This window comes from Anastrepha ludens, chromosome 6 (assembly GCF_028408465.1).
Source record: "Anastrepha ludens isolate Willacy chromosome 6, idAnaLude1.1, whole genome shotgun sequence".
Classification (NCBI taxonomy): Eukaryota; Metazoa; Arthropoda; class Insecta; order Diptera; family Tephritidae; genus Anastrepha; species Anastrepha ludens.
Window position 1 is genome coordinate 5,067,038 of NC_071502.1, and position 18,386 is coordinate 5,085,423.

General features: G+C 38.8%; 1 protein-coding gene across 1 annotated transcript; it reads right to left on the reverse strand.

Annotated features, from left to right (window-relative positions):
• Positions 1-1,460: 1,460 nt before the first annotated feature.
• Positions 1,461-12,668, reverse strand: LOC128868801 (uncharacterized). The gene is made up of 2 exons (XM_054111323.1): positions 10,890-12,668; positions 1,461-1,583 (listed from the first exon to the last, which is right to left on the reverse strand). The coding sequence occupies exons 1-2, from the start codon at positions 12,666-12,668 to the stop codon at positions 1,461-1,463; spliced, it is 1,902 nt and encodes a 633-aa protein (XP_053967298.1).
• Between the last annotated feature and the right edge of the window lie 5,718 nt (positions 12,669-18,386).

The following is an 18,386-nucleotide window of genomic DNA, read 5'->3' on the forward strand; positions in this document are numbered from 1 at the left end:
CAATTTGAACCATGAAAAGATACACAATCCAGCAATGGTCAGAATGGTGGCAGGAAATGGCAACAGTGAATGACCAATTTACGAAGAAAATCATCTTCAGTGATGAGTCACATTTTCAGCTCAGTGGAATCGTCAATAAGCAGAATTGCCGCATTTGGTCGAATGATATTCCAAGAGTGATTGCCGAAAAACCAATGCACCCACAAAGAGTGATTGTTTGGTGCACTTTATGAGCCGGCGGCATCATTGGGCCGTATTTTTTCCAAAATGAGACCAGTCAGGCAGTTACTGTGAATAGTGTTCGCTATCGTGAGATGATAACGAACTTTTTATGGCCCGAATTGGAAGATAGGGATGTGGACGATATGTGGTTTCAACAGGACGGTGCCACTTGACACACAGCTAACGAAACAATGGATCTTTTGCGAGAAAAATTTGATGGCCGAATAATCTCACGCCGCGGTAATGTCTATTGGCCGCCAAGATCATGTGATTTGACACCGTTGGACTTCTTTCTTTGGGGTTATTTGAAAGAAAAGGTGTACGTCGATAAGCCAGCAAGAATTCAAGAGCTAAAGGATGACATAATTCGGCACATTAACGGCATAGAACCTCAATTATGCCTCAGCGTCATCGAAAATTTGGACCATCGGATAGAGGTGTGCCGCCGAGGCCGCGGTGGCCATTTGGCCGTTATTTTGTTCCATACGTAATTGAGCCATACCAGTATTATTATAATAAAGAGAAATAGGAATAATTTCTTTAATAAATTGTATTTTATTTAAAACCAACACTGGCCCTTGAAACTTAATCACCCTTTACAAACGATATATGTACACACACACATATGTATGTATGTAGACTCATTAAAAGAAGAATTCACAATGTATTTGCACACATCCATAAACACATATGAACAACTATAAACTAAAAATCGCACCACTCAATTGAATTCCCCAATTTCCCATCATATAATACCCGCAAGAACATGCATACATACATACATACATAATTAAATACAAATTTCCATATTCTCTATAACACTTACATACATATTATGAGTACTATCCAAATAATCTCCCTAAGCTTAAGGACAGGCGTCTTTCCCACTAATTTGACCACTTAGTATTCACTTATACACACATACATACATAGTTATATACATATTTATATAACTTATACTAGTTCATCACTAAATATATATAGAGTATAGCTTTCTCTCTCCTTTTCCTCTACTTTATATCTTTTTTCTCTCTCGCGGCACGAAAATGCCCAAAACGTTGCATGGCCTTGAAATTTTACTCTCCATTCTCGCTCGTCCATCGACGCCTAAGAAGTTTCACTTCAATAATATTAAAAAATACTTAGAATACTCGAGTTAAACAGTTCATTTAGTAACATTTTTGTTGCTGCTTCTTCGCTGTTTTTAGCTGACAATAAAAGTCTGTTCTTCGACATTTTTAGGGCGGAATTGGATCAGCCAAATGCAAAGAACGCAAAGCATAACGCACAAAGTCTTTTTCGACGCATTCAAGCCAACTAATATGACAAGGACGCTTCCAAATAAAGGTGACGTATTCCAGCTACGAACGCACCAGAGAGGTATATAAGAAGATACAATTTTGCACCTTCTGTGCCATTCTGCTCTATCCAGACGGAGATTTGCTATTCTAGGCAGACAATTGGAAATATCGAATTGGAAGATCTGAATTCTGCAGAAAAATTAAGGAGGTATTCTAAAATTTTTGAAAAGCACGCACTGGTTTTAGGAGAAATAGGGAAAGCTCCCCACGCGGAATCACAATAGGCTAAGAGCCTGAGTGTGTCCCACAGGACACCCGCTTCAACCTAACCTAAGGTTAAGGGTTAAATAAATATCTAGACCTTTGTTGGGAAACTGAAATCGAATTTATCATGTCGACAAATATATTTAATTCTCATAATCCTTTTCACATTTCTTGATTCTCATACCAACAGGGCAATGTACGCCAGTGTATAGATGAATTTCTGGAGATAAATCTTTTTTGAGTAAGACGATTATTTCGCAGGCAGTATGGCATGTGGTACCACTTTGCGCTATCAATCTTATCATTCCATGCTAACTTTGCATACAACTTTTTTCACCGCATCAGTTCAAAATTCCGGTATGCAGTCTCCTTCTACTTGGCTGAACGCACAACCCGTATAAACCTGGAAAAAGGATTACAAAATTTATTTGTTGTCATACAGTCTAATCTTTTATTTCGCTAAATCTCTGTATAACAAACAAGGGCTAAGGGGACTATGTAGAACTGTCTTTCTTTTATGTATTTAGTAAATTTAAATGGAACATTTTTTACAATTTTTAATAAAATTTGGTATTTCATATCCATTTTGTATGCTCGGATTAAAAGTATTGCATATAAATTTTCATCAAATTGCTTTTGATCCGTAAAAACTAATATCTAAAACTTAATTATTTTTTGCTTTGTTAGTTATTCAAATGCGATTTGGGCAAAATTTGCAATTCAAAGCATTTTAAATTTATTTATCAGCAGTAAATGTGAGTTGAGATTCAAATGCGGCAAAAAAGAGATACAAAACGTTATTTAATTTACGAATAAAAATGCACAAAAAACGGTAGATATTTGGCATTGGCAATTGTGCAGTGTACAATTCGTTGCTATAATATTTCAAATTTTTCGGAACATTAATGTGATTATAATGCAAAAGAATTAAAAAATAAAAATATGTATCTCTGCAATGCTTGTCACTGACTTTTGCTGGCTGGCAGGGAAGTAGTCACAACGGCTGCATTGTTGCTGCAACAAACTGCAATCAGTAGCGCTTAACTCAGCAGCCAGCCAATTTTTGTTTGTGCTGCAACTGGCATTTATTCTTGTTGATGTTGCTACGACGATTGCCACTTCAAAATGCATGCGTTTTAAAAATTAACTAATTTGTTTCACATTTCGCCGAATTGTCATCAAATTTTAATAATTCATAATTAAAAAACCGCTTCACTACAGGCAATGAAACCGCAAAATACTTTTTATACGACCAAATGACTGCATGTGACTGAATGGTGTGTGTGTGCATATTGTGCGTGTGTTGGTTAGAGCCATTAAAACATCCTCCTTCCATCCGCTTTTGGTTTGGCCCTAACCGGAGAATATGGCCTAGCGCTGCTGCAAAAACAGCCAAACCATAAATTGGCGTACAGGCACATAATCAGCGGCAAATATGGTGACAGAAGAGCCTTTACAGTGATTGAATAAAATGTGCAAAATAAAATCAAAATATGTACAGTTACAGTCAATAATTTGGTAAACCCCGAGGCTTGCTCGACATCGCCTTGCAGCTTGAAAAGTGGTGTTTGTACTGAGATACTAATTGAAAGACTTTTGTTTGGTGGTATTTCCGCTATAAGAGCCCAGCGCAAAGAGTTCGCTATAAGAGTCGCAGTTTGAACTATGGATGTATAAATGGTAAGTCCATGACATCAATGTTTACTACTCTGCGATAAAACTCCTTATTGGAGGGTATAGGAAAAGACGACATTACTAATCCACACTGAGTAACTTCGATTTCATGCCAAATAAAAACAATCTGTTGTCTTGGTTATTGGTTATTAGATATCTGGGTGTATCTTCGGTGTCAGCTTCTTGTTCTCCCTTAGCATGACAGTCCTGGATGGACCACTGCTTCCGCAACTATCTTCTTCAATGTTTCTCGAACCGTTACTAGGCGCCCCCAGTTTCACACGTTCATCTCTTTGAGGTCATCGATAGCTGCATCTTCTCATCTTCTCTTTGGTCAGCCCTTAGTTCACTTCGCATGCGGTTGTTTCTTGAAGGCTTGTTTTGGTGCTCTTTGTTCCGACATTTTTTGTACGTGCCCAAGCCAGCGTAATCGTTAAGCTTTTATGTATATTATTTTATGATGTTTTGCTGCCTTTAATAATCTTACGGCTGAGTCAATTGTCACTGTTCTAAATAGGCTAGGGGTAGGAAGACCTATCTACCTTTGGACTTCGTCCCTGCTTGGACCACTAGGCTTGTACATAGGCTCGTCCTCTTGCCTCTCCTTTGGCTAGTAGCTGTGGATGAAGCTTTAACTCGCATAAACAGGGGTGGGGTAAATGCGCTAGTATATGCCGATGACTTGGTCCTAATCGCCTCAGGACCCTTCCCATCAGTAATGCCACACTCAGTAGTTGGGCTGCCAGTTGCGGTCTCAGAGTTAACTCTGACAAAACGGAGTTGATGCTATTCACCAGGAAATACAAGCCTCCGCCTTTTAAGCTTCCAAAAAACAACCAGTATCTTATTCTCTCATCGGAAGTCAAGTATCTTGGTGTAATACTTGACCCCAAGCTCCACTCGAAGCTGCACATAGAAAATCGAGTTAAGAAGACTAATAAAGCCTTTTACGACTGTAAATCTATGTTCGGCAAAAAATGGGATCTCAAGCCATGTGTAGTACTTTGGATATACAACTTAGAGGTTCTGCCAATTTTAACATATGTTTGCCTAGTTTGGTGAGTAGCTCTTCAGAAGGGCTACAACACCTCTAAACTAAAGAGAGTGCAGAGAACTGCATGTGTGGGCATCACTGGAGCTTGTAGAACATGTCTCACTGCTGCGCTCAACGTTATTCTGCACTTACTTCCTGTGGATCTGCAAGTTAAATCCATTGCTGCTCAGAGCGCTATTAGGTTGAAGGAGCTTGGCCTTTGGAGACAATTTCCTGTAGGACATAGTAGCATCTTGGAGCAGATCTCCCCTTCTTTCTCTATACTTCGCACTGATCTCTCCATACGTAGAGAATATAGATACCTCTGTTTTCACTGACGGATTCAAGATGGAGTCTGGAGTGAGAGCGGGGGTTTACACTAAATCACCCAACATTTCGGTCTCTTTTATGCTGTCAGAAACGAGCAGCGTTTTTCAAGCAGAGGTCTTCGCGATCCTGCAAGCATGCAAAATACTTCAGGATCGCTGTTGGGAGTGAGACATTAGTATTTTTTCCGATACTCAAGCTGCGATTAAGGCCCTGTCGTCGCCGTATTGCAGCTCTCTTCTGGTGAATTATTGGTCACTGGGTGGTCGGAACTCATGCAAAGAGGCTTGGAATTCCATCCAACCCTTATTGGAGCTGCTGTGGGGATCCTAAAGAGAAAGAAACTGTCCGGCTCTGGCGGCTAAAAGTAAAATGTGACGCAAATGCTGCTTAAAGCTCTCCATAATTAAAGGGGCATCGACCAAAAACTACTGCGTAAATTCAATTGAACTTGTTCACACACAAGCCTTGTTATATTAGCTGTCAAAACATATAATTACAATGCGACTTAGGTGAAGTATGCTGAAGTAAGCTCTGAAAAAATACAACTAAATCCTCTGTCGGGGAAATATGAAACTATTTTGTTAAAAATAAATGATTAGCACGTACAATTCTGTGAGGTGTTTGGCCGAGGTCCTCCTCCTATTTATAGCGCGCGTTCCACAAATAGAAGGACCTATAGTTTTAATCCGATTTCGGCAGATGGTTTTTTACAAGAAGCTTTTTCATGCTGGTACTGTGCTCTCCTAAGTCTCCTCTGTACACTATATGCCTCCATGGGAAGGTGGGCTTATTGGAAATATGTTCCGTCAATCCCAACTTTTTTATAATGAGGTATGCAATGTTATCGATCGGGTCGGGACTTTCCAATTATTCTTCCTGTCGTAACTCTTTGGGAAATGCTAGCTCTTTGCAAAACATGAATTCCGTATAAATCACAACATCTTAAGAAATAAAGCTTTGTAAATTCACCACTCATCAATCTCGGATTGTTTCAATCTCTATTATGTTCTGACTTAAGCGGTATGTACATATTTCATGTCATATTACCATAGTCCTGAACATACCGATGAAAACTCTTTAGCGAGTTGTTGCTCGTAAGTAGACCATTTTGAAAATGAAACTTTTTTCTACAAATTTTACTTTTCCTCCACTTTTACTCAAAATTTTTAGAGCCAGCAACCCAGTGTCTTGCTAAGGGAGCCGATTTGTCAAGAGAGAACGAGAAAGCTGCTTACTGAGCAAATCTTTTATCATTGAATCATGTAACTTTCCGCACAACCCAATAGATTATTATTTACAACTTATATGAAAAATTCACCCTATTAAATCACGAACGTGCTTAGTTTATGAACATTTCTACGTGCGACTGTATACGTACGCGAATTTATTAAAATCCTATACATACATACTTACACACACGTTTAGGTTTAAGGTCGTTTGTGTGTATCCGCCTCATTATGATGCGGTCACCTGGCAAAACCAATGGTTACCATTACATACATTCATGCATACATACATATGTACATACATACATAGATGCCGCTCGAACAAATATGCAACACATAGAATTATAAAAATGCTCCTGTTGCGAACACCACTACACTCAAATGCAACAATGCAACAGGAGGAAAATAAGCTCTCACATTCACCGAATCGTTTCGCAATGAAAATTAAAATCGTTGACAATTGCTATTACTAGCCCGGCTGTTTGTTTATTCACCATTCGCGGCGCCTTTTCTACATAATTTTTTACGCCGCAATGCGTACAGTTAGTTGCTCGCGTTCATTGGTTTTTGTGTAGACGCACATTCGCGCCGCCACTTCATCCGTTGACCACATTTCATTTGCAGGCAGCAGCGGCGGCAGTAGTTGTGTGTGTGAAAAACAACACCAATCATTCTGCATACTTATAATTGTGTTTGCATTTTGTTGTTGCTGCAGTTTAGCAATTCGTGACCGGTGCAAAATTGTACGCATTTTCGCAGTAGATTAAAAATGTAAACGAATTTCACGCATGTGAAAATTACCACGAAATATTGCATGTGGCAAATGCAAAATTCAGACATAGGAATGATTAAACCACACACACGCACACATACATGTGCACACGCGAATATGTAGAGGAATACCGTTGTTTGTTGACTGATCAGTGTTGGTTTTATTTGTATGGCAATAATAATTTGCTGGAAATTTGTAAATTCTCTCACCAGGTGTAGGCAAAATTTGTGTCGCATAACGACTAGTTTGTAATTTTTAGTTGTAGTTGTAGTAGTTTTAAGTTGTGCTTAGTTGTAATTGTAGTTGGTTTGATTCACGATAAACAAAATTTGATTATACGGAGGGTGGGCGTATCTACAAAATAATTTAAGTAATTTTCGACAAATACTTTCGTACAGCAAAAAATTTGCACTACGAACCATTTTTTGGTAGCAATCAAATCAATTCTAAACTTTAGTAACTTTGCGTTGTAGTCACACCCCAAAGAGAGCTTGCTCCACTTCACCTAATTTTTTTAATATTGGCTTAGAGTGTAAGGAGTCCTAATAGGACATTGTCTGATTGGCAGGCATGCCAGCAGACTAGGAATGCCCTATAAGAACTATTGCATAAGATGGAAGAAGAGACTATAGAACACTCTCTATGCGGGTGCTTGGCTCTGGATAGAAGAAGGTGTACTATTTTAGGAAAAATATCCCTGAATAACTTGGCAGAAGTAGCCAATATAAAAATAACAAGTCTTGTTAGATATATTAAATCCACAGGTTGGTTCAATGAGGACAACGTAGAGTGAGGAGAAGGGGCAGCCCTGGTGGTATCTCAATGGGCGTACAACAGGCCTAGGTGTGTCAACCTACCTAGAGTGTAAATTTTTTTATTAAATGGAATTAATTTACTGGATGGATAGAATTGATGTCAAATATAATGGATGTTAAGTATAATTCCTATCTTCAGAAACCTATGGTAAAAATTCAGCAAATAATAGTCAAATTTTGCAGGTAATTTTTATAAAAGGTGACCCAACTACCAAAAACTATTGCGCTTAACTATGGCCACCCTTGACAACAACAAAGGAAAAGCCCCTGTGCAACAGTCAACCTCGGAAGACTGTGTCATCAAAAGTGGTGCCAAACGAGGCGACACCTTATCAAAAACTATGCTCAATTTACTTTTGCATTATGCAAATGCAAATGTAAAATCCGGTAATCTATTCAGCCGCTCCGGCCTAATCGTCGTTCACGTCGATCACTTAGCCATCCTCGCTCGAAATCCAAGTTATATGGATGAACTTTTTTCTAACATCGATACAAAAGCTATGGCTGTCGCACTCCTTATCAATGCCAATAAGACTAAATACATGAAAATGTCACGCTATGTTGAACGGCGGGAGCCTGAAAATTCAACTGTTTGAAGGAGTATACAGCTTCAAGTACGTGGGCGTACTACTAAAAAATGGCAGTACTGTTCAGGACTGCATCCAAAATCGATTTGTTGCAGCGAGCAGATCTTTCTACGCCAACTTTGTTTTTTTTTGTTTGTTTCTTTGTTGTTTAGGGTAGGAGCTTGAAATAAAAATGTCAGAAACTAAGACTAAAAATCACTCCTCCTCGCGTGATTTTCAGCCTGGGACCGCTGAAAGCATTTCATCAAGGTGGAGTCGTGTTTATGTCTATTGGCACAACAGGTACCAGCGTGCAGGTCCCTCGCTTGTGGACGTATGAAGATTTAAAGTCAGCGATAGTATTCACCCCTCCCACTGTTTTGTTAAGTGGTTCTGGAGAAAATGGAATATCGGAAAATTTGCGATAGTGTAGAATTTACGAACTATCGTTTTGCCTTCTGTCCGATGTTAATGCGTGTGATTGGCTCAAATGGTTGCTTTTGCCATCGCCCTCTTCAGAAACAGTTCATCTGCATGTCATACTTGTAATTGTAGCTGTAGCTGCTGGGCCTTGCGCTCCCATTCAGTGAATTGAAGTCGTAGCATTATTTTCCAAGCAAACGCTCCAATCGCCACCCACTTAGCACTGTACGAGCACATGTCCCGTATGAGGTTGATAGGACTAGGCGAGTATCCTCTCACGCAGCTTTAAACGCAGGATTTACGCAACAATAACAAACCCAGTTTTGACGTATGGCTGTGAGTGAGTCTTGGGTAATGTCAATCAAGAATGAACCAAAATTTCCAAACTTTCGAAAGAAGAGTCTTACAAAAAGTGTATGGTCCAATTCGGGCTAACTCAAAACCTGCAGGAAGAAAGGCCTAGAAAATGCTGGTTTGACGACGTTCTCGAAGACATCAAGAAATTGAAAATACATAACTCATGCTCTGCTGTTTTGAATCGTGTAACCTGGGGAAGGCTAGTTAATGAAGCTAAAGCTCACCCCGAACTGTAACACTGCCTGATGATTAGGATGATGAGCCAACTGCATAAGAAGCTTTCGCAATTTAATTTCACTACAAATAAAAGAAGAAGAAGAAGAAGAGGAAGGAAACAGATTACATTATATTAGATTAGATTTGTGGGGAGTTAGCAAGGTCCAAACACTCAGTCAGGCAGACCACTGTAACGCATCCGGATAGATTATAGTGGAAGAAACAGAGCGACAGGAAAGATACTAAATGGGTAGTAAGACGGAAAAATTGGTTTGCGATCACTCTTCCGTGAATCTTTTGAATTCATTGATGAATTTTAAGAGATCCTGAAGAGGAAGATTATGAGCTTTATCCATACTCAGTACGTCACACCCCGATAGCCTAAGTCTGATTCTAGAAAACGCCGGGCAGCTCAGGTGTTGTGCCCTGTGAGTACCAGTACTCTCAGGTCCTTCCTACTAAGTTTTAGGAGAAAGGTAGCTAGTTTGCTGTTTGGTTCATTCACAAAGCCCTTGGCTACTCTGCAGGAGGCCAACTCAGATCAACGACTTCTATGAGTAGACCTCATGAAGTATTCAATCCATAGTTGAATCGATGTGGAATTAACACCTATAAATGGCTATGGTATGCTTGCAGAGCCTCGCCAGTTTATCAGCCGACTCGTTTCCTATAATACCACAATGTCCAGACACCCAAATAAGCCAAACTTTGTTGTGCTTTGCAACACTGTTCAGTGTTATCTTACACTCAGCGACTAATTTCGAGGAGCAGCGTGAGTTAGCAAGGGCTCTTAGAGCAGTTTGACTCTTACTACAAATTTCAATACGACTACTACGACCATGAGGTCGATGTGTAAACCTCCAATCAATCTAAATAAAAGAAGCACAAATTTTCTTTGTGTTGAGGGGAGCATAACTTCATTCTAATAACTTTCACGGCTTGCCTCACTGTGGCCGATTTCGCCAATCAAACTTCTCAGCACAATTTTCCAAGTTTCGCCACATATCTTCGCACGTTGGATTGAATGTTTGAATTATTAAATTTACATTCTAAATATTTTTTCTTAACAGTGTTTCACGGAAAATACTGGTAGTCTACTCGAAAAAAGCGCAGCTTCTAGGCAGGCAATTGACGTCAGCCTTTCAGCTGATTTTTCGATTTTCAAAGACTGTGCGCAAAAGGTCGAATGTAGGGTTGGCCGCGGTTTTGTTTAAATCAAATAAATATCTATGCCATTCTCTTCAAATTGGTAAACCAATGAAGCCACATTTCCAAAACTCGTGCCAAACAAGTGGCTGTAGATGCATCGTCTTCTCCATGAGTTATAAAAATCTAAAAAAATGACTTGTTAAAAATGCTTAACTCCAACCAAGCGTTCTTCGGTCCATTGGGTGAACTTTGTTCAAACGAAAACCGAGCCAGTTTATAAATTCTCAACCATAAACTAAATTTCGACCACACAGATATTATTTTAGCTTTCCATATTCGATTACTCCTTTCTACTATACTTGAGTGTATCTTCATGGTACTTCTTCAAAATAAATTAGCTTGACAAAAACACTATTAATGTATGGACAGCCGTTATGTTTCGGTCTCAGCAATACATTAGCATTTATTTTTTATTAAACACTTCTTCACAAAACCCACTTTGTCTACCCCTTTTCCAACGAAAGTATAAAATTTCACCCACAAAAGCAGCTAACGCAAGAGCCATGCAACCGAGATATTGTATTTGTATCCAGAAAAAGTCATCCACCACTAACGGTCGTCCATATTCGATCGGTTTACTTAAATCTTTGAATACTAACATTTTCAGTTTTGCCATTACAAAGAAATTTAGCGATATCCATTCCTTCATAATTCCTGAAGAATGCAGACGCAGTATGAAGTCATCCAATAAATCACGGTAAGGTATATCTGCTCGTGTCGGCATACACAGAAATGTATTTTTGAAGAAACACAAATCAGTGTTAAAGTAGTAAATAGGTCGTGCGAAGAGGCTTTGCAGAAAATTGAAGATATCCCAACGAACACTTGACACCGGATACACATATTTTGTGTTCATAGATGAACGAAGCCTCAGCCACACATTGAAGTCAGCGACGATTTCGGTGAGATGCATGTAGTCCGAAAGGCTCTGATTGACAGATAGTACAGCAATCTCATGTGCAGGGAATAAAATTCTGAGACCAGCAGCTTCTATGTCCTCGTAACTACGATACATCGGTTGTAGAGGTGGGCGTGTGAGAAAAGATTGCAGATAAGCTTGGTAAGTTGTGTTGGTAATGATGCTCATATAGCAAAGTAAAAATATGACGAACTTCACTCTCAAACTCGGCTTGGCTGCTATCACGAAAGATTGACCCAACATGCCCCGAATGCTTTTATCATTCAAGAAGAGGTTAATAAAACTGAGTTGCATGCGAGTATTGAGATGAGTGAGCAGTGCAGCAAAAATTACAATAAACACGAAGATATAGAAAAGTGTGGGCGACCGTATTATGCCAACGAACAGCTCATTAATGGGCACTGTTTCGGGTAGTGGTATCATATAACAATAATCCAAAGTCTCCACTGGATATGACATCGCCTCCAAATCCTTATTGGACTGAGGATATACCAGACCTGCAGCTATATCGAGGCTGCCATTTTGTGCTAGCTCCATCAATACACCATAGAAGGTAGTTTTTCCCACTTCAAAAGGATATTCTATGGTTAGAGTAGCATTTCGTTTGGCTGCAAACACTCTTAGCAATCTGCCGATGTATCCTTCCAATTCCAATTCCCCGTTATCCTTATAGTACAGCATAGTGCGTGGCTCAAGCTGGTCCGGGTAAGTACGTATTGGCGCACCGTGCATATCACAAAATTGTTGCTCGAAGATGACATTCGAAGTGAGTTCTGTGGAATGCAGACTTTTTTCTTTGTAGGGTGGCGCTTCCAACGGAAATCTGTTGCAGGTGTGGTAGTTGTGCGTCTCCGTAAAGTCATTTTGAATTATTAGCACATTATAAATGTCAATAGCCATGGCATCATTGCAGTATTGTTTGATCAGCTCAAGATTGGTCGCATGTGGCACATAAACCACAATGCGCGTTTGCTTCAAGCCACGAAATACATTCAGCTCTGCCAAGGTGGCAGCCACACCGCGTTGTTTTAGGCAGAGCAGAATAAGCAGCTCTTTTGAGAATTTTGTGTTGTATTTGTATTCCAACCTTTTGTTGAGCAGCACCACAGGCAGCGTTATCTCTTGAAGAAGATTTTCAAACACGCAATTCTTCCTCGATGGCTGCCCAATGGCGATTGTATTGTAGTCGCGCTCCTCTCGCACCATAGCTAGCAATTTTAGTAGCTCATTGTTTACTGCGTCATTTTCAGCCGCAGAAAGTATAGTAGAGTTGATGGAATTCGGCTTGAGTGCCAGCACTAATAATATTACTAAATATTTTAAACACTGCACTGCTGCCATGATGTAAGTGGTAAACAAACGGCGTGACTCGAAGCACTGAACTGTACTGACACCTCTTAACATTTAAAGGCACACTTGCGCTGAGATGCATTGCGCGCAAATATTTGCTGCCAATTAATGTTCAGAAACAATCTGCACTTGTTCGGAAAATTGTTTGACATGTCCTGCTTCATGTTCTCTAAGCGGAATCCATGTAAACTAATGTAGGCTACAGTACTGATTTTGTACCTATTTTGATTAAGTTATTTTTTTAAGTCCATATTGCATATATATGGATTTCCATTGAGAATATTTAATGAACCCTGCTTTCATGGTTTTATTTAGTTTTTTTTTTCAAGTACTAACGATTTCTTGTAGCTAACGATTTCTTGTAGCGTCAAGTATGATAGTAGCTATCAAAGCTATTCGCTAACTGGATATGAATTTCGTATTATAAAAAATAAACTACATGTATGAAGTTGTTTCACGTATTTTTCTATCAAGTAAGCTGCTGATGCAATGGAGTAAGAAAAAGCGTAGTTGTAAGGAAATCCTATTTACTTATTTTTTTTTTTTGTTGACAATTGTATTTATAGTTAACTATTGTATAAAATACAAAAAGCTTATAGCTATGGCTGCTGTGGCCTTCAGCTAATATACTGGATGTGTATATATGTGTATGTAGAGTGTTAGCTAAATTTCATTTAAGATATTACAATATTTTAAATAGCTTATAATTTTAATAATGTTCTCTGTAGAATTGTTTAAAAGTAGATCAGTAGGTTTTGTGCTGTTTAGTGATTTTCTGTGTTTTGTAAAATGTGTACAGTCATCTAGGATGTGTTTGATATTTGGAGCTGAGTTATTGCAGTATTTGCAGATATTTACGAAATTTTTTATTAGATATTCGTGTGTTAGTTGTGTGTGTCCAAGCCGTAGTCTAATTATTTTTGTTATTTTCCTTCTAGTTATGTTAGTATTATGTGTAGATGTGTGTTCATTGATTGCTTGCTTCATTGTGTTAACAAATTTGTACCAGCTTGTTGTTTGTTCGAATGTGGAGTGTTGTTTATTTTTGAATATTTTTGCTATATGACTTTTAATATCTGTGTGTAGGAGGTCCAGAGACATAGTTACGGGCGGTTTTGTGCTTCTTTTGCTGCTGAATCTGTTAGTTCGTTGCCATCGCGAATTTTGTGTTTTTTCAAAAATTATTTATTTATTCAATAATATCTATTTTGTCCCTTTCAAAGTAGTCCCCATGAGGGGACTTGTGCACTTGTGCCAACGTTTTTTCCAAGCTTCGAAGCAACTCAAAAAATAATTTTTTTATCTTGTTCAGCTCCTCCTTCGATGCCGTCTTTATCTCGTCAATCGTGGCGTAGCGTCGTCCTTTCATGAAAATCTTCAGTTTCGGGACCAAGAAAAAGTCATAGGGGCCAGATCTGGGGAGTACAGTAGCTGTGGCATCATTAGCGTGCTGCTTTTGGCAGGAGCCAATTTTCGTTCTTCCACAAATCCGGGCGTTTCTGGCGGATTGCTTCACGCAAATTGTGCATAACTTGCAGGTAATATTCCTTATTGACCGTTTTACCCTGTGGCAAGAGCTCATAATGCACAACGCCCCTGCAATCGAAGAAAACGTTAAGCAAAACTTTTACATTCGACCAACTTGGCGCGCTTTTTTCGGTCTTGGTTCGTGCGGCAGATTCCATTAAGCTGATTGAGCTTTGGTTTCCACGTCATAACTATAAACCCACGATTCGTCACCAGTTATCACCCTCTGGAGCAAATTTGCTTTTGGTCGAAATTGAGCAGTTTTGGTAAGAATTTTGCGGCGACCCGTCTCATGCCCAAATCTTTGAAAAAAATCGAATGACGCGAGCCAATCGATACGTCTAGGTCTTCAGCAACTTCTCTAACGGTGATTCGACGATTGGCCAATACCATTTTTTTCACTTCATCAATGTTTTCGTCTGTTGTTGAAGTGCTCGGGCGTCCGGCACGCTTTTCGTCCTTCACATCTTCTCGGCAACATTCCTCTGAGAACATTTTGTACCACCGATAAACGTTGCTTTGGTCCAAAGTAGCTTCTCCGTATGACACAATCAACATTCGGAATGCATCCGCGCACTTAATTTCGTGTTTCACACAAAATTTGATACAGATTCTCCGATTCATCTTTTTGAACAGGTAAAACTCGAAGACGAACCGAAACACGTGCAAGCAAAGCAGCTGTCAACAATTAACTGAGCATTCGAAGTGGCCGAACTCGTCGGCATGAGTGAGAGAAAAGAGTACCAACATATCGCCACAAAAAAATCGAAATTCGAATATACGTCACCTGCGAAAATTCAAAATTCGCGATACTTTGTGAACACACCTCGTACCTCACTATTAGTGTCAGAAGACTGTCAGTAATTCTTCATGGCCTTTACGTTTGTTAAATGTTTATCAATGCCAGATATTTTATGTGACATCCTTTCCAAATAAAGGTTAAAATGGGTTAAACTCGATTCTTTCTTCAGTACCGATACGACCAACGTGAAAAGTTAGAGCAGGGGGCCAAACAAACTTGTGATTTTTTTCATTTGCATTCCAATTTTAATTTAATTTTTCAATGTATGATATATAAATTTTGCAGATGAATGGAATGTTCTGTGCAGTGTGCGAAGTTAAGTTCAAATCCAGGTAATTTTGGATTTCAGAAAACTTTTTACTACTGTTTCCGAGAGTAACCGTAAAAGAAATCCTGCTCTTCGTCCACCCTTTGCAATTTCCGTAATTGGAAAATGCAACAGGTAATTGAATAGTAAGGAGTAGTAGAGCCTGTGGAAATGTCCGTCTATGCTAAATGGAAACTACTTTGAAAGTTCATTCATTTCTAATCACGCCAATAAATTACATTGCGTAAAAACTTAATTTATCACTCCATTTTTATTTTTATTTACTATTTGATACAATTCTCGCATTCAAAGCATGACTTTAAATACACTTCACAGCGTTTAGTTATTTAATTTCTTTTATTGAAATTCAAAAAAAAAAAAAATCCAGTCTTCCTTTTGCACTTTTCGAATGTCCACGGTGCCGTCCAATTAACTGAGCATTTTCTGCGCATAAATCAATTACTTTTGAAGAGGCGCCGCTGAAAGGCGTGCAAGGCTGTAAACCACGACACTTTCAAAAGGACACTGTAGCACTTCCGACCCCGCTGCTCATTTCGCGCCCTTCCACCGCGCGCCAACTGCTTCCTTTCGAAGTTACTGCTGTGCCCAGCGGCAACCAGTGCAGAAAGTGCAAGCGTAAAAAGAGAAATAAAAATTAACACAAAAAAAACTAAACAAATGAAGTAAAAGCACAAAGTAAAATACAACAATTTATCGCTAACAGCGCAAAATTGTCGCAGCAATTCACGCAATTGTTGCGTCGCTCACAGGACACAGTACCAGCAGCGGTAGCGCCATTAATAAGCGCAATGAAAAGCGGCAAATGAATTAAAACTACTGAAAGACTAGAGAATAGGGAAGTGTAAAAAGTTGACGTTCAGAGAAAAAAGCAGCCAACAAAAAACAAAATGTGAGGTTTTTTGCTGCTTGCTGGGCTCCTGCTGCAGACTTCTAGACGTTGCTTACCACAGCCAGTGCTGCACCACAGTCAGTGCTGCTTTGTATGTCGAAAGTATTTTATTTTATTTACACATTTAGGTTTTTACTAAATCGGGCGCATGCGACAATTACCGTATATTGAACGCATAAAAGTTGCCACAAGCCCAAGCTGCTGCAGCTAGCTTGACTGCAACTTTAGCGAGGCAACAAAGCGACGCTTTCAACTTAAAAGGACACAATTTACTACTGCTGCGTCTTTTTGTTGTTGTTGTTTTCTTTTAATGCTCATTATCAACAACGAGTGGATTCAAAGACAACAATTTCAATGGCTAAAGAATGAATCCGATTGATTTTTTCTTTGTTGGGCGGTAAGCATTTTGCACTGAAGCCCCATCGAAGTGCCTACGAGTAAGGGAAATAGTAAAAAACTAGCTTTTGAAGCATTTAAAAGGACATCCTTTGAGAGGCATTCAATATATTTAGCAACTAAAGATATTTTGCAGGATTGCATAAATGAATCAGTATTATAACTGCTCAATGGAGAGTGCCTAAATGAGGAAGACGTTGCAAAGGACTTAATTAGAAAAGGCAAGGCGCTTGCATCAATTTTATATTTCATATAATCAAAGACTCTCTATTTTTCTGGTAGAGAATATGCAGTACGTTTAATAACTACACAACAGGGGCTTATGGAAAGTTTTTACAATTTACTTACCTATTTCTTATACAATCTTAATAATTTTTTTTTACGAAAATTTAGTTCACTCTCCTACAAAAACTATTAAAAACAAACAAATTAAACAAAAAATATCATAAATATTTCAGCAAAATGTCAAATTTCTAGTAAGTATTTTTTGAAAAATTCAGAGTATGCAGCTTTAGAACCTATTTGGGGTTTTGTAGATTAAAATGTCGTTTTCAAGCGGCTCTAAAATAGTTCTTTTTTTTGTTTTTTCTAGTTCACTCCTCTCGGGAGCATAGGACCTCGACAAGACTCAGTCTAGCGATAACTTCGCTAATCTGTTTTGATTTCTGACAGGGTAGGTGATAGCCTGTCGCTAATCCTAAGTAGTGGGAATGCTCACTTGTCGTTGCTTAGGAACAACACCTTCTTACTGCTTGGAGCGCCATCTGTGTCTCACATTTTTCTGGCGAAAGGATCGCCCAGATGGTTGAGGACTTCGCTAAATTTCGTGTGTCTGCGCTATTACCGCGATCCCCCGCTCCCTCTTGCTGCCGCGACTGATGCAATATTTAATTGTGTCTTTTTTCTTTGCTTTCTTTAGATTGTTTTAGCAGGCACAATGCAAATAATGCGCAGACTATTGTGCGGGAGTAAAGATAGAAAGGATACGTTTTTGGGGTTGAGGAATGGAATTGGAGGAATTGTTTTTTTTTTGAAACAGCAAAAGTAGGTAAATTTTTGAACAAGTGCGAGGACCGTGCTTTACTTGGGATTCGAACCCACAGGCGTGGCAGGATAGTGCACTTATGCTAAGCTACCGAGGCCGCTATCATAACATATGGCTCCCTAAAGACATTCAGTGGAAAATATTTACTACACCCAAAATCGAAGAGGTCAAAAATCTTTGATATAATTTGTCGAATTTAACATCGGCCCTGTCGGATTGAAAAGCATATACAAGGCGCGAAAATTAACACTTGCTAAAAAGTCTTCTACTTTTCTTCCCTGTTTTTTAAGAGGCTACATAGGTCCAACAGCACCAAAAATGCGCTAAAAGAATAACTGTTTTTAGAAGGGATAACAATAGAAATAAATTTAAAAAATTCTATATATTGTTTATTAGCGCAGAAACCTTATAAGATTTTTTTTAAATTTATCTTTAAACGAATTAGTATATAAAAAGTCTGCATCATTTCTCCTTAAGATGTTGCTGGATCTGTATAAAATGAAGTTGTAGTTATAGACTGGCGAGCAGGATTTTTGAGTTTCGAAAAATTTTGCAACTTACGGCTAATTTTGTAATAAAAATATCAAAAATCCGGCTCGACAAACTGTAGAGAAAACACTTTCGAATATTAAAAAAAAACCGCATAAAAAGGTATTAAAAACTGTATGAGTTATCATGCAGACCGTGCCGGAAAAAGTAGTTTCGAGAAAAACGAGTTTTGA

Coding starts and splice junctions, on each gene's coding strand:
- LOC128868801 (XM_054111323.1), bottom strand. CDS start 12,668: ATGGCAGCAGTGCAGTGTTTAAAATATTTAGTAATATTATTAGTGCTG. Junction 1,584..10,889: donor CTCTTGCGTTAGCTGCTTTT/GTGGGTGAAATT, acceptor GTGCGTTCGTAG/CTGGAATACGTCACCTTTAT.